This window comes from Delphinus delphis, chromosome 2, assembly GCF_949987515.2.
Source record: "Delphinus delphis chromosome 2, mDelDel1.2, whole genome shotgun sequence".
Taxonomy (NCBI): Eukaryota; Metazoa; Chordata; class Mammalia; order Artiodactyla; family Delphinidae; genus Delphinus; species Delphinus delphis.
Window position 1 is genome coordinate 127,401,593 of NC_082684.1, and position 14,648 is coordinate 127,416,240.

The 14,648-nt window shown below is 38.4% G+C and overlaps 1 protein-coding gene across 1 annotated transcript in view; it reads right to left on the reverse strand.

Moving 5' to 3' along the window:
- The window catches only part of SCAPER (S-phase cyclin A associated protein in the ER), a 493,174-nt gene that overhangs the window by 432,001 nt on the left and 46,525 nt on the right, over positions 1-14,648 (reverse strand). Inside the window, exons 3-4 of the mRNA XM_060005554.1 lie at positions 7,633-7,750; positions 5,044-5,114 (exon numbers count right to left, since the gene is read on the reverse strand). Coding sequence (XP_059861537.1) covers positions 5,044-5,114; positions 7,633-7,750 — 189 coding nt within the window. The remainder of the gene's footprint in view (positions 1-5,043; positions 5,115-7,632; positions 7,751-14,648) is intronic.

The window sequence follows — 14,648 nt, forward strand, 5'->3', positions numbered from 1 at the left end:
TTTATCCTGTTGCTGTGATGAATTCCATTGATTTATTTTAAATTACGAACCAACCTTGCACCTCTGGGATAAATCCCACTTGCTCATGGTGTATCATTCTTTTTATTGTGGGATATGATCTGCTAATATTTTGTTGAGGATTTTTCTATCTATGTTTGTGAGAGTCACTGGTCTGCAGTTTTCTTGTAATGTCTTTGTCTGGTTTTGGTGTTAGAATAATGCTGGCCTCATAAAATGAGTTAGGAAGCATTCCCTCTGCTTCTACCCTCTAAAATGGATTGTAAAGAATTGGTATAATTTCTTCCTTAAATGCTTGGTAGAATTCAACAGTGAATCCACCTGGGCCTGGTACTTTCTGTTTTGAAAGGTTATTAATTATTGATTTAATTTCTTTAGTACATTTATTCGGAGTGTCTATTTCATCTTGAGTGAATTTTAACAGATTATGTCTTTCAAGCTATCAGTCCATTTCATCCTGGTTATCAAATCTGTGGCAAAGAGTTGTTCATGGTATTATTTTATTGTCCTTTTAATGCCCATGGGATCTGTACTGAAATGAATAAGTAGGGACATGCAATAGGACTTTGGGACAGTACTATCCATATGAGGTTAGCGGTCATAAGTGTCAAAAGAGCCTTTCAACATAACTGATACTTTTCTCCTGCCACTTTCAAATGCATGGGGCACAGAGCAGAATAGGCAGAAAAGTGGCTGTAATGAGGACAACTCTGTCAAGCGTGTACTACCAAGGGGCAGGGTAGCCAGACAGTTGGGAGAGTGGGCAAGAAGGCAATTGTGACAGACAAACCATAGACTCTCAGGTGGATATCCAGGAAAGTGTGGTCATATGGAGGATGAGGGATAATGAAAGGGTGGTAGGATCAGTAAATTATAGATTGCATGGGGTTGAAGAATTGTTAGAGTCACATGATCACAGACAATAAGGCAGGAGGAGAGATGACAGGTAGAAGATGGGATGGCTGAGACTGAGATCCTGGAGAGAGAGTAGTTGTTAGTGAGAACAAGGCAAGAGTCTGACCATCGGAATGAGCAGAAGACAAAACTATTGGAGGAAAGAAATGCAAGAAATTGAGAGGACGGCAGTAATGGTGTAGAGCATGCAGTGAGCCTGAAAATTATATCTTCAAGGAATAAGAAGTGACCTGGAAATCTGTAAGTGCTGCAACATGTCTGATGGCATGTCCTTCAAATCTGAGGAGTTTTAGGAGATGGGAGGGAGAACTGCCCGAAATGCCAGTGAGGAGCAAGCAGGAAACCTAAGCCACCTCTAGGATCACAGGTAGGAGTGCTGTGGGGGAAGAAAACAACTACTACTTAAAACAACTGTGGAGGAAGCAGTATCCCCACACGTGAGTTGGAATTTACCTAAAACAAGAAGGTAAAGGGAATGTGCAGGGAAGAGAGGAACAAAGAAAGTTTTGCTGATGGTAAACCTACTTCTAGAGGGCAAAGTTGTAGGATTTCACAAGTAATCCAGAGGCATTTCCCTGATTACTACTGAAACTGAGCATCTTTTCACAGGTTTACAGGCTATTCAGGTTTCCCCCATTTTTTATTGGGTTATTTGTCCTTTTTCTGATGAATTTTAGCTCTTTATGAAGTCTTTGATGAATGGTATCTTCTCCCAGTCAATCTCACCTTTAACTTTGTTTAAGTGAGTTTTTTAGTATATAAATTTAATTTTGATATAACATATCCATCAGTTATGCTTTTTGTCTTGTCTAGGAAAGCCTCTTCTAATTCAAGGTCATAAAAATATCCTTCCAGATAATCTTAATTTTTTTGTTTTCTCATTTGGTCTTTAGCCCATCAATAATTTTTTTTATATTACATGAAAATATCCTTATATTTTATTTGTAATTTAATTGCATTACAGTCAGAGAACATGCTGTGTCTGACTTCTATATTCTTGTCTGACTTGTATTTACTGAGACTTCTTTATAACCTAGGATGTGATCAATTTTTGCATGTGCTTTGTGTACACTATTTGAGTGCCAATAAATACACACATATACATGCATACATATACATACATATATGTATATGTATTTATGAGATCAATCATAATTGCATCTTAATTCTATCTTCTTGCTATTTATTCCTGCTTGATCAGTTTCTGAGTAAGGGATATGAATATTTACCACTATGATCATGAATACACTTTTCTCCTTGTAACTCTGTTAGTTTGGGCTTTAAATATTTCAAGCCCATGCTGTTAGGTACCTAAAAGTTTTGTACTTTTATACTTTTTGGATGATTATTCTTTTCACCATTATATAATTTCTATCTTTCTGTAATCAATGCTTTTCATGTTGAAGTCCACCTGGTTTGATATGAATATTGCTATTCTAGCTTTAGAGCACATCTAGAATATCAAGTATTTTGCCTGGATTTTTTTCTCTTTCTTTGTTTTAAACTTTCCTTGAAGTTTTAAATATGTCTCTTATAAGCAGTATACAGCTCAATCTAAAATGAGAGGTTTAATTCAATCATCTGACTTTTAAGAACTGAATTTAATCAGTTTACATGTATTGATATTATGTTTGCTGAAATATTTATACTTAGTATCTACCATTATCTTTCATGTTTTTCACTTACTATGATTTTTCTTCTTTTTTTCTTTCTCTTTCCTTCTATTTAGTTGAAAAGCTTTGGTTTATTCACTTTCTCTTTTCCTCTGTTTATTTGGAAATTGTGCCCGCTTGTTTTAGTCCTTTAGTAGCTAGCCTTAAACAAAGACTTCTTCCTAAATAAGACAAGGATTTTATCACGTTAACTCCCTTCCAAACTCCCTATGGTCTTCTGTGTTAACACTGTTTAAGATTATAGCTCCACCTTTCTAAATTTAGTTGTGTGAGTGTTTTTGAAAACCATCAATAGTTAATGAGATTTACTAAAATATTTTACAGCTATCCTTTTATCAAGCTCCCTCCTACAGGTTACCTTTTCTTCTTGCTGATGTATGTCTTTAATAGTCCCTTCATTAAGCATCTGTAGGTGGCAAACCCTTAGCCTTTGTACATCTAAAAATGGCTTTATTTCACTCTTGCACTTGAATGATCATTTGAATGGGTACAGACTTCTGGGTTAAAAGTTATTTCGCCTTATAACTTTGTAGATATTGGTCCACTGTTCTTTTGTTCATTACAATATTATTGTTATTCCTCTGTGCTTTTGTTTACTTCCTGGTATTTTAAGAGTTTTATCCTTAACAGTTTGCAGGTTCTCTAGAATGTATCTAGGTATAAATCTATTTTTATTTACCCTGCTCAGCTCTACAGTTATGCTCTGAATCTCTTGAGAACTCAAAGTAAGGAAAATTTTAAACATCATTTTTCCAAATATTGCATGCCCACTATTTATTCTCTATTTCAAAAGTCCTAGAAGGCATATGTTAGAATTTCTCAATCAAATTCTCTTTCCAATTTTCCATCTCTTTAGTTCTCTGAGCTACATTCTAAATCCTCTTAAGTAGTTAGTGTCTTCCAACTCACAAATTCTCTCTTTAACTAATCTCTCTGTCCAATATATCATTTATTCTTACTAATTGCAGGTACGAATAAAAAATTAAAATTTCACGGACAACATTTTCATTTGTAAGATGTTCACTTTTATCTATAAATGTTCAAAATTCATATCCATCTTTTATTTCAGAATTTTCCTTTTTGCGTTATATTTAATCTTTCCTTTGAGGAATTTAAACTTGTTTATTTGAAAGTCCTCTTTAGAAAAATGACCATTTTTCATTACCTCAGGAGTAAATTCTCTCATTTGTGGAATGTGTTGTTTATATCTTACGATATTATTTTCCTCATGTGCCTTGATATTTTGTTTTGCAAACTTATTTTGCATTTAAGTTTGTTTTATTTCAGTTTTTCACTTCGCTCACCCTAACTACATGTGTACTAGTTTTATGGTTACCATCATCTGGCCCACCATGGTCCCCTTCCAGAGGCCTTTTATTGGGGACTTAAAGCTCTCACCCTTCAAGAATATAGCAGACCCAGTCATGAACCAGAGGGCCACTCTCTTTTATTGCTTCAGATGTCAATTATCACAGGCCACAACCCCAGGCAGATTGTAGTGTTCTTTGTCTCCTAGTGCAGAACACTGCACAAGCCTAAAGTTTTATGCCATGAGCCTGGATCTGTTTTCCCACCACAATCAGGGTGTTTCAGCCTCCCTTATATAGGACTTGTCCAGTAAGTGTGTCCCCAACTCCACTTATCTGTGAATATATGTGTTTGTTTTATTTCTGATCCAGAGAGATTTTTATTTTATTTTTGAAAATCCCTTGTCTCTTTAATTTTTAAAAAATATTTTATCATTGATGCCTCTTGTATGAGAGGACTAGGGAATATTTTATGAACTCACAATGCCACCTTGATTAGAAGTCCATGTTTTCCTTATGTGTAGTTTGGGGTTTACATAATACATATTGGTATATTTAATAAACTAAAATAATATATATGAAAAGTTCAGGGAAAATAACTACAGATTACAGAGCTAACTATAAATATGCCAAAACACTTTTAAAAATAAGGTAGGCTTGTGTTCTCTAAAATTTTAGTAGAACAATCTGAAAAATTTTAGATTGAATACATCTTTATTATCCTACATCCAAAAGACTTCATTATACCTAGAAAGTAAATCATAGAAGAATCACAAATATGGCATGTGCAGCAGAGGAGTTAAGAAGATAAACTGTAGAAATTGATGGCATGGGTTCAAATCTTGGCTGTGTCACTTACTAGTAAGTTACATAACCTCTCTCTACCTCAGTTTTCTCATTTGTAAATGAAGAATAATGCCTACATCAAAGGGTTGTTATAAGAAACAAATTAATATCTGTAAAGTATTTAGTACAAGTTAGGCACATAATACTACATACACATTTGTTAAATAAAGGATGTTACATTAAATTTTTATATGGAGATAAAATATGCAATATTCAAATACTGAAAAATTAGATTTTATAATTGAAATTAATCACAAAAAAGTAAACAGTTGTATATGCTGTACCTGTTTTGTCGTTTTATGAGTGCCTTGAATTGTCCTCTTTGATTTTCCACCAGTTTGACATTTAGATTTTCCTTCAAGGCAAAAATAGATAAATATATATAGATCAACAAACAGATAATATAAAACTGAACTGTGCAAATTATCCAGGCATACTAACACATAATCTCCTTCCAGAGACCACAGAACAATCTATACATGGCCAACATGAACTACAGATGTCATAAAAAACAAATTTCCAAGGTCCCAGAGACTGCTTTTATTGAATGGCTTCTCAGAATAGGAAGAAAATCAACTTCTTCAAGAAGTCAGATAGTCTGATAATTTAAAAACAAAATCAGGTTAGTGACACTCTTCAGCTTATATATAGCTCCTTTGAAAGTAGTTCTTTGAATTCAAATTTTAGTTTGACAATAAAATTAAGAATACATGTTTTGTTTGTTTGTTTGTTTTTGCAGTACGCGGGCCTCTCACTGCTGCGGCCTCTCCCGCTGCAGCGCACAGGCTCCGGATGCGCAGGCTCAGCGGCCATGGCTCACGGGCCCAGCCGCTCCGCGGCATGTGAGATCCTCCCGGACCAGGGCACCAACCCGTGTCCCCTGCATCGGCAGGCGGACTCTCAACCACTGCGCCACCAGGGAAGCCCAAGAATACATTTTTTTACCATATAAAAACTCAGTATTTTCTGTTTTAATTTATCTGATTTATGAAATATATAGTTTCATTTTGAAAAGGGACATTTTCAGTTCTTTGTATTTCTGCAGCAGATACAGCTTTCTCACTTGCTCTTTTTTATAAGAAAGACACTAACTACTGTTTTATAATCACTCTATTCTTGAGAGCTATTCCAAAACAGGAGTAAAATTCTGTAATGTACAACAGACTCGTTTTCCTTTTTGCAAAATAATTTTGGGCCAAGACCCCTGAAGCAGTACAAATGAAATGAACCATAACACCTACTATCAATTTATCTGCACATCAGAGGGCCTCCCTCACTGTTCTACCAGGGGTGGAGGCAGAGAACTCTCCACCCCCACACAGCCTTTTATTCATCCTTTCATCATAGAGAACAATGTATCAGAGGCTTCTTAGAATATCCAGGAGAATAATCAGCTTAGAACAAATACCAGAGGAGACAGGAATAAAATAAAGAACAGAAGAAAACTTTTAAAAATTGAATTATCATCCTCAGAAACATCTGAGTATAGCTGACAGCCATAAAACAAGAACGAGTTGATACTTTTTAAAAAGCAAAATAAAGATTTTTCTGTAAGTGGCAACGTTTTAACAATATAAAATAATCCTTAAAAATTATGAAGTTAACATTTTTCCTTTGTCATCATTATTATAGATATTCAGAACGTTCTAATTCTTTGTGCTCTTATTTCCATTAGTTTGCAATAAGCATAAATGAAGCTTTAAAATAGTACTGGTCGGGCTTCCCGGGTGGTGCAGTGGTTGGGAGTCTGCCTGCCAATGCAGGGGACACGGGTTCGAGCCCTGGTCTGGGAGGATCCCACATGACGCAGAGTAACTGGGCCCGTGAGCCACAACTGCTGAGCCTGTGCGTCTGGAGCCTGTGCTCCGCAACGGGAGAGGCCGCGGCGGTGAGAGGCCCGCGCACCGCGATGAAGAGTGGCCCCTGCTCGCCGCAACCAGAGAGGGCCCTCGCGCAGAGGCGAAGACCCAACGCGGCCAAATTAATTAATTAAACGAACTAAAAAAAAAATAGTACTGGCCAATTTTTTATGTACTTATGTGCAATATCAGGATATATACAGATATAGGATTCATTATTATATTTTCTTTCCTTTTATGTTTTTTGAATAGAAGCAATTTTAATAACACCTTCAGACTACATTGTGTTTTGAATAACCCATGAAAAATGAGAAAATTTCATAAAACAGTATTTATAACATAGAGCAACCATGAGATATTTCTAGGTTTCTTGCCACTTTTGTACTAAATAATGTTGATATATATTTTCTATAAAAGAAATGAAGTAATAGTAAGCTCCATATGACAATTTTAGCTAGTAAGGAGCTAGATTTAAAAAGAAAAATTTAATTTCCACCTCTATTTAATAGTTTTTGTGATCCAAAAGAACTGCTCTCTAAAAATACCTAAGAAGACTGACAAATGAGTGAGGTGGATGGACCTAGAGTCTGTCATACAGACTGAAGTAAGTCAGAAAGAGAAAAACAAATACCACATGCTAACACATATATATAGAATCTAAAAAAGAAAGAAAAATGGTTCTGAAGAACCTAGGGGCAGGACAGGAATAAAGACAGATGGAGACGTAAAGAATGGACTTGAGGATAGAAAAAATCTAAATCTCCTAAACTTTAAAAAAAAACCTAATCTGCCAGTCATAATAACACAGCCAATTTCATTCCTATGTGAAACAGTGAAACTAACAATATCATTTTCATTTGTGTATTAGGTAAGATAAAAAATTATTTCTTATTTAATACATACTAATTTGCCCAAGACTTCTAATTATAAACAGTCTTCAGTCTGTCTACTGTTCAAGACTAAATACATTCTTCTAATTTACAACAAAAATGAAACTTTTTTTTTAATACATACCATCATCATCTTTGCTTTCTAGTGGAACACTCCAAGCTATTAGGTTTCTTGCTGTACGACCCTCCTCTGCAACTATTCTCCTTACTTTGTCATGACTATTGGAGCGCTGGAATGAAGCCTATGCACAGAAAAGAGAACATGTATTAGTTTATTAAATTAGTCAACATAAAAAATATATCTGGCAGACAAATTCATCATTTCTATTATTTTCTCAGAAAGGAAACACTTAAAACTAATTTGGGATCGGAAAGGTGCTTAGACAGAAATAAGAGTAAGTCCCAGATCTTTTTTACTTCTAAAAAGACTGAATTTTACAACTTGAAAAATAAATAAATCATTTCAAGAATGAATTCAACCTAAGGTTTGAAAAACTGTCCTAAGGAGCACAAACACTGCTGTGTACCCATTTCAGCACCACTCCCCCATATGTATCACAGGTTAAAGAGGGTACATATTCCCTCTGAAAGCTCTCGGCAACAAAAGATGTTTTCAAGACTCCTATTTTTTTCCCTACAGATACTGCTAAAGTAAATTTTCACTCAGCTGTAAATTTCCACTGCATAATTTTATCTCCAAGTTATTGGGATCTAAATAATAATTCCTGTAAACTAACATATTTAAGTTGCAAAATTTTAAACTCTGCCCTACTGCACACAATGTGTGTATGTATACATGTAAGTGGTGTGTGTGTGCGTCTGTGTATTCTTGCTTTCTCTAGTTCCACACAGCTGAAAGCAACACTAGCCTACAGGTTCAGCCCCAACAAAACCCTGGGCCAATGGAAGCCAGATCCAGTAATGTAAAGTAAAAAAAAAAATCCACTAATGAATGCTATATGAAAATAGTCCTTTTTTTTCGGTTGTAATAAGATCATGGATGCCTTTACTGTCTTCTTTTGCTTCTCTATATTTTTATTTTTATTTTTTTACTTTTTTTTTTACTTTATTCTTTTGTAACATCTTTATTAGAGTATAATTGTTTTACAATGATGTGTTAATTTCTGCTTTATAACAAAGTGAATTAGCTATACCTATACATATATCCCCATATCTCCTCCCTCTTGCGTCTCCCTCCCACCCTCCCTATCCCACCCCTCTAGGTGGTCACAAAGCATTGAGCTGATCTCCCTGTGCTATGCGGCTGCTTCCCACTAGCCATCTATTTTACATTTGGTAGTATATATAAGTCCATGCCTCTCTCTCACTTCGTCCCAGCTTACCCTTCCCCCTCCCCGTGGCCTCAAGTCAACTCTCTACGTCTGCATCTTTATTCCTGTCCTGCCTCTAGGTTCTTCAATACCAGAAAATAGCCCATTTTTATAAGTCAAGAATCTATGAAAAGAAAATGGCTCTAAAGCATCCCTATGAGCACAAGGATGCAGCCTCCTTGCCCAACCCTTAACTCCATGTGGGAAATCTACCTCTTTCTGAAAAGAATTCACTCCTGGCCCAGCCCAAAATCCTAGTCCAACTAATGAGTGAGTTCATCTTCTCTTCTAGTTCTTGCCAGTCTAAACTCTTAGCATCCCTGGAATCCTTAGTCAACAACAAATTTACTGGACAATTACTATGTGCCAAGCACTGTGTAAAACACCGAGAAGAATACAAAAATATAAGGTAATATACGTATCCTCAAAGAATTAACAATCCAAATGAGTGAACCAAACACGTAAGAGCAAAAACTAATATATGAATTAATCAGTATGGTATCTAGTCTCCAGATGCCCCCTTCCCCTCAATAAACCACTCCTGCTGGTGTTCATGCCCTTGTGTAATCCCCTTCCCTTGAACCTGGCTCTGTGACCTGCTTTTTGACCTATAAAATGAGGTGGAAGTGACACTGCATAATTTCTGAAAATAGGTCATAAGAAGCTTTGCAGTCTCTACCTGGGTCTCTTGGAATGCTCCTTCTTAGGATATTCACTCTTGAAACCCAGCCATCCATGCCATGAGAAGCCAAAGCCACCAGTAGAGAGACCACGTAAAGTCAGCACTGATGGACAGGCCCAGCTGAACTCCCAGCTGACAGACAACATCCACTGAGCCATCTTGGACATTGCAGCCCAGTCAAGCCCCCGGATGAATGCTGCCATCCCAGCACCCCAGGGCAGAAAAACCACCTAGTCAACCCATAGTATCATGACAGGTAACAGGAACTATATGTATGCACACTAATCCACAATAAACACATCTGTATTTCTGTATCTATCTGTATAGAGATATTGAAAACTGTGAGTTTATATTAATACCTCTGATACCTCTGATTTCTTTTTTTTAAGATTTATTTATTTTGGCTGCACAGGGTCTTAGTTGCAACACACGGGATCTTCCTTGCAGCATGCGGGATCCTTAGTTGCGGCATGCAGGCTTTTTAGTCACAGCAAGTGGGCTTCTTAGTTGAGGCATGCAGACTTTTAGCTGCGGCATAAGGAATTCTCAGTTGCAGCATGCGGGCTTCTTAGTTGCAGCATGCAGACTCTTAGTTGCAGCATGCATGCAGGATCTAGTTCCCTGACCAGGGATCAAGCCCAGGCCCACTGCACTGGGAACTCAGATTCTTACCCACTGGACCACCAGGGAAGTCCCAATACCTCTGATTTCAATCCTACATCATAGGTTCATTTTAGCCTTCCCCTTTCCTTATTCGTAATTTCTTTCTCCAACAGTAAGAAACCCAGCTCTCATCATCTAAAATATATTTACTTACCTGTTCAATTCTAATATATACATAAAGTAGTTTCAAAAAAAAAAAGGGGGAATTCCCTGGCGGTCCAGTGGTTAGGACTCTGTGCTTTCACTGACGAGGGTCCAGGTTTGATCCCTGCTCAGAGAACTAAGATCCCACTAGCCACGCCATGTGGCCAAAAGTAATAAAAAATAAATAAATAAAATAAAATAAAGTAGTTTCATAACTGCTAACCCACATCTCTGTGAGAAACACACTTACTAACAAGATTATATTTCTATACAGTTCCATCTTTAGCCTTACAGTGTCCAAAGTACTAAATTTTGTTTTCCAAAATTACTTAAATTATTTCGTCTCATCCTCAACCCTTCAGTGTGGTTACATTATATACCTGTAATATGTTACTCTTTAGTTTCTGGGTTCCCCTCACGTACTGGTAAATTTTAATTGCTGGCTTATTTGGGGAGTATGTGAAAGAAAGGCAACACACGGTTCTCAAACAAAAGAACGTATTAATTAGTATGACTTTGAGAGAAGAAAAAAGTCACTACACTCTAGGGCAGGGGTCCACGAACTTCCTCTACAATGGGCCAGACAATAAACAATTATTATTTTAGGCTTTGCAGGCCATACAGTCTCTTATGACAACTACTCAATCATGCCATTTTGTATGACAGCAGCCATACACAACATGTAAACAAATGGGTGTTGCTCTGTGGGAAATATATATTACTGTTCAGTTTAAAATAAATTCAAATTATAGAAAAGTTACAAATTAGCACAAAGAATCCTCAAAATATCCTCATATATTCTTTTTCCTAAAACATCTGAGAATAAACTGCAATCATCATATCTTTTGCCCTTAAGTACTCCAATGTGTATTTCATATATCCAAAGACACTCCCCTATATAAATATACTACAACTATCAAATCAGGAAATTATCATTGATCCAAATTATTATCTAAATTAGAGTAATTATTTAAATTTCACCAACTGTTCCACTAATGTCTTTGATAATATAAAGTTGACAACAGAGAGAGGGGGAAGATGGAGGAAGAGTAAGACTCGGAGATCACCTTCCTCCCCACAGATACATCAGAAATACATCTACACGTGGAACAACTCCTACAGAACACCTAGTGAACACTGGCAGAAGACCTTAGACCTCCCAAAAGGCAAGAAACTCCCCACGTACCTGGGTAGGGCAAAAGAAAAAAGAAAAAAAATAGGGATGGTACCTACACCAGCGGGAGGGAGCCATGAAGGAGGAAAGGTTTCCACACACTAGGAAGCCCCTTCGCGGGCGGATACTCCGGGTGGCAGAGGAGAGCACAGCGACAGGGGTACAGAGGGCAAAGCGGAGAGATTCCGCACAAAGGATCGCTGCCGACCAGCACTTACCAGCCTGAGAGGCTTGTCTGCTCACCCGCCGGGACGGGCAGGGGCTGGGAGCTGTGGCTCGGGCTTACCCCGCATCGCAGGGAGAGAGGACTGGCGGCATGAACACAGCCTGAAGGGGTTAGTGCACCACGGCTAGCCGGGAGGGAGTCCGGGGAAAAGTCTGGACCTGCCGAAGAGGCAAGAGACTTTTTCTTCCCTCTTTGTTTCCTGGTGCGCCAGGAGAGGAGATTAAGAGCGCTGCTTAAAGGAGCTCCAGAGACGGGCACGAGCCACGGCTAACAGTGCGGACCCCAGAGACGGGCAAGAGACGCTAAGGCTGCTGCTGCCGCAACCAAGAAGCCTGTGTGCGAGCACAGGTCACTATCCACACCTCCCTTCCGGGGAGCCTGTGCAGCCCACCGCTGCCAGGGGCCCGGAATCCAGGGACAACTTCCCAGGGAGAACGCACGGCGCGCCTCAGGCTGGTGCAACATCCTGCAGGCCTCTGCTGCCGCAGGCTCGCCCCGCACTCCGTGCCCCTCCCTCCCCCTGGCCTGAGTGAGCCAGAGCACCTCAATCAGCTGCTCCTTTAACCCCGTCCTGTCTGAGTGAAGAACAGACGCCCTCTGGGGACCTACATGCAGAGGCAGGGCCAAATCCAAAGCTGAGCCCCGGGAGCTGTGAGAACAAAGAAGAGAAAGGGAAATCTCTCCCAGCAGCCTCAGGAACAGCAGATTAAATCTCCACAATCAACTTGATATACCCTGCATCTGTGGAATACCTAAATAGACAAGGATCATACCAAATTGAGGAGGTGCACTTTGCGAGCAAGATTTACTATTTTTTCCCCTTTTCCTCTTTTTGTGAGTGTGTATGTATATGCGTCTGTGTGAGATTTTGTCTGTATAGCTTTGCTGTCAACATTTGTCCTAGGATTCTGTCCATCGGTTTTTTTTTTTACTTTTTAAAAAAAATTTTTTCTTAATAATTATTTTTTATTTTAATAACTTTATTTTATTTTATCCTCTTTCTTTCTTTCTTTGTACTTCTTCTCCCTTTTATTCTGAGCCGTGTGGATTAAAGGCTCTTGGTGCTGCAGCCAGGAGTCAGTGCTGTGCCTCTGAGGTGGGAGAGCCAACTTCAGGACACTGGTCCACAGAGACCTCCCAGCTCCACGTAATACCAAACGGCAGAAATCTCCCAGAGATCTCCATCTCAACACCAGCAGCCAGCTTCACTCAACAACCAGCAAGCTACAGTGCTGGACAACCTATGCCAAACAACTAGAAAGACAGGAACACAACCCCACCCATTAGCAGAGAGGCTGCCTAAAATCATAATAAGGCCACAGACACCCCAAAACACACCACCAGACGTGGACCTGCCCACCAGAAAGACAAGATCAAGCCTCATCCACCAGAACCCAGGAACTAGTCCCCTCCACCAGGAAGCCTACACAACCCGCTGAACCAACCTTAGCCACTGGGGACAGACACCAAAAACAAGACAGAACTACAAACCTGCAGCCTGCAAAAAGGAGACCCCAAACACAGTAAGATAAGCAAAATAAGAAGACAGAAAAACACACAGCAGATGAAGGAGCAAGAGAAAAACCCACCAGACCTAACAAATGAAGAGGAAATAGGCAGTCTACCTGAAAAAGAATTCAGAGTAATGATAGTAAAGATGATTCAAAATCTTGAAAATACAATAGAGAAAATGCAAGAAACAGTTAACAAGGACCTAGAAGAACTAAAGAGGAAACAAGTAACTATGAACAACACAATAAATGAAATTAAAAATACTCTACAAGGGATCAATAGCAGAATAACTGAGGCAGAAGAACGGATAAGTGACCTGGAAGACAAAATAGTGGAAATAACTACTGCAGAGCAGAATAAAGAAAAAAGAATGAAAAGAACTGAGGACAGTCTCAGAGACCTCTGGGACAACGTTAAACACACCAATATTCAAATTATAGGGGTCCCAGAAGAAAAAGAGAAAAAGAAACGGACTGAGAAAATATTTGAAGAGATTATACTTGAAAACTTCCCTAATATGGGAAAGGAAATAGTTAATCAAGTCCAGGAAGCACAGAGAGGCCCATACAGGATAAATCCAAGGAGAAACATGCCAAGACACAGATTAATCAAACTGTCAAAAATTAAACACAAAGAAAACATATTAAAAGCAGCAAGGGAAAAACAACAAATAACACACAAGGGAATCCCCATAAGGTTAACAGCTGATCTTTCAGCAGAAACTCTGCAAGCCAGGAGAGATTGTCAGGACATATTTAAAGTGATGAAGGCGAAAAACCTACAAGCAAGATTACTCTACCCAGCAAGGATCTCATTCAGATTTGATGGAGAAATTAAAACCTTTACAGACAAGCAAAAGCTGAGAGAGTTCAGCACCACCAAACCAGCTTTATAGCAAATGCTAAAGGAACTTCTCTAGGCAAGAAACACAAGAGAAGGAAAAGACCTACAATAACAAACCCAAAACAATTAAGAAAATGGGAATAAGAACATACATATCGATAATTACCTTAAATGTAAATGGATTAAATGCTCCCACCAAAAGACACAGACTGGCTGAATGGATACAAAAACAAGACCCATATATATGCTGTCTACAAGAGACCCACTTCAGACCTAGGGATACATACAGACTGAAAGTGAGGGGATGGAAAAAGATATTCCATGCAAATGGAAACCAGAGGAAAGCTGGAGTAGCAATTCTCATATCAGACAAAATAGACTTCAAAATAAAGACTATTACAAGAGACAAAGAAGGACACTACATAATTATCAAGGGATCGATCCAAGAAGAAGATATAACAATTGTAAATATTTATGCACCCAACATAGGAGCACCTCAATACATAAGGCAAATATTAACAGCCATAAAAGGGGAAATCGACAGTAACACAATCATAGAATGGGA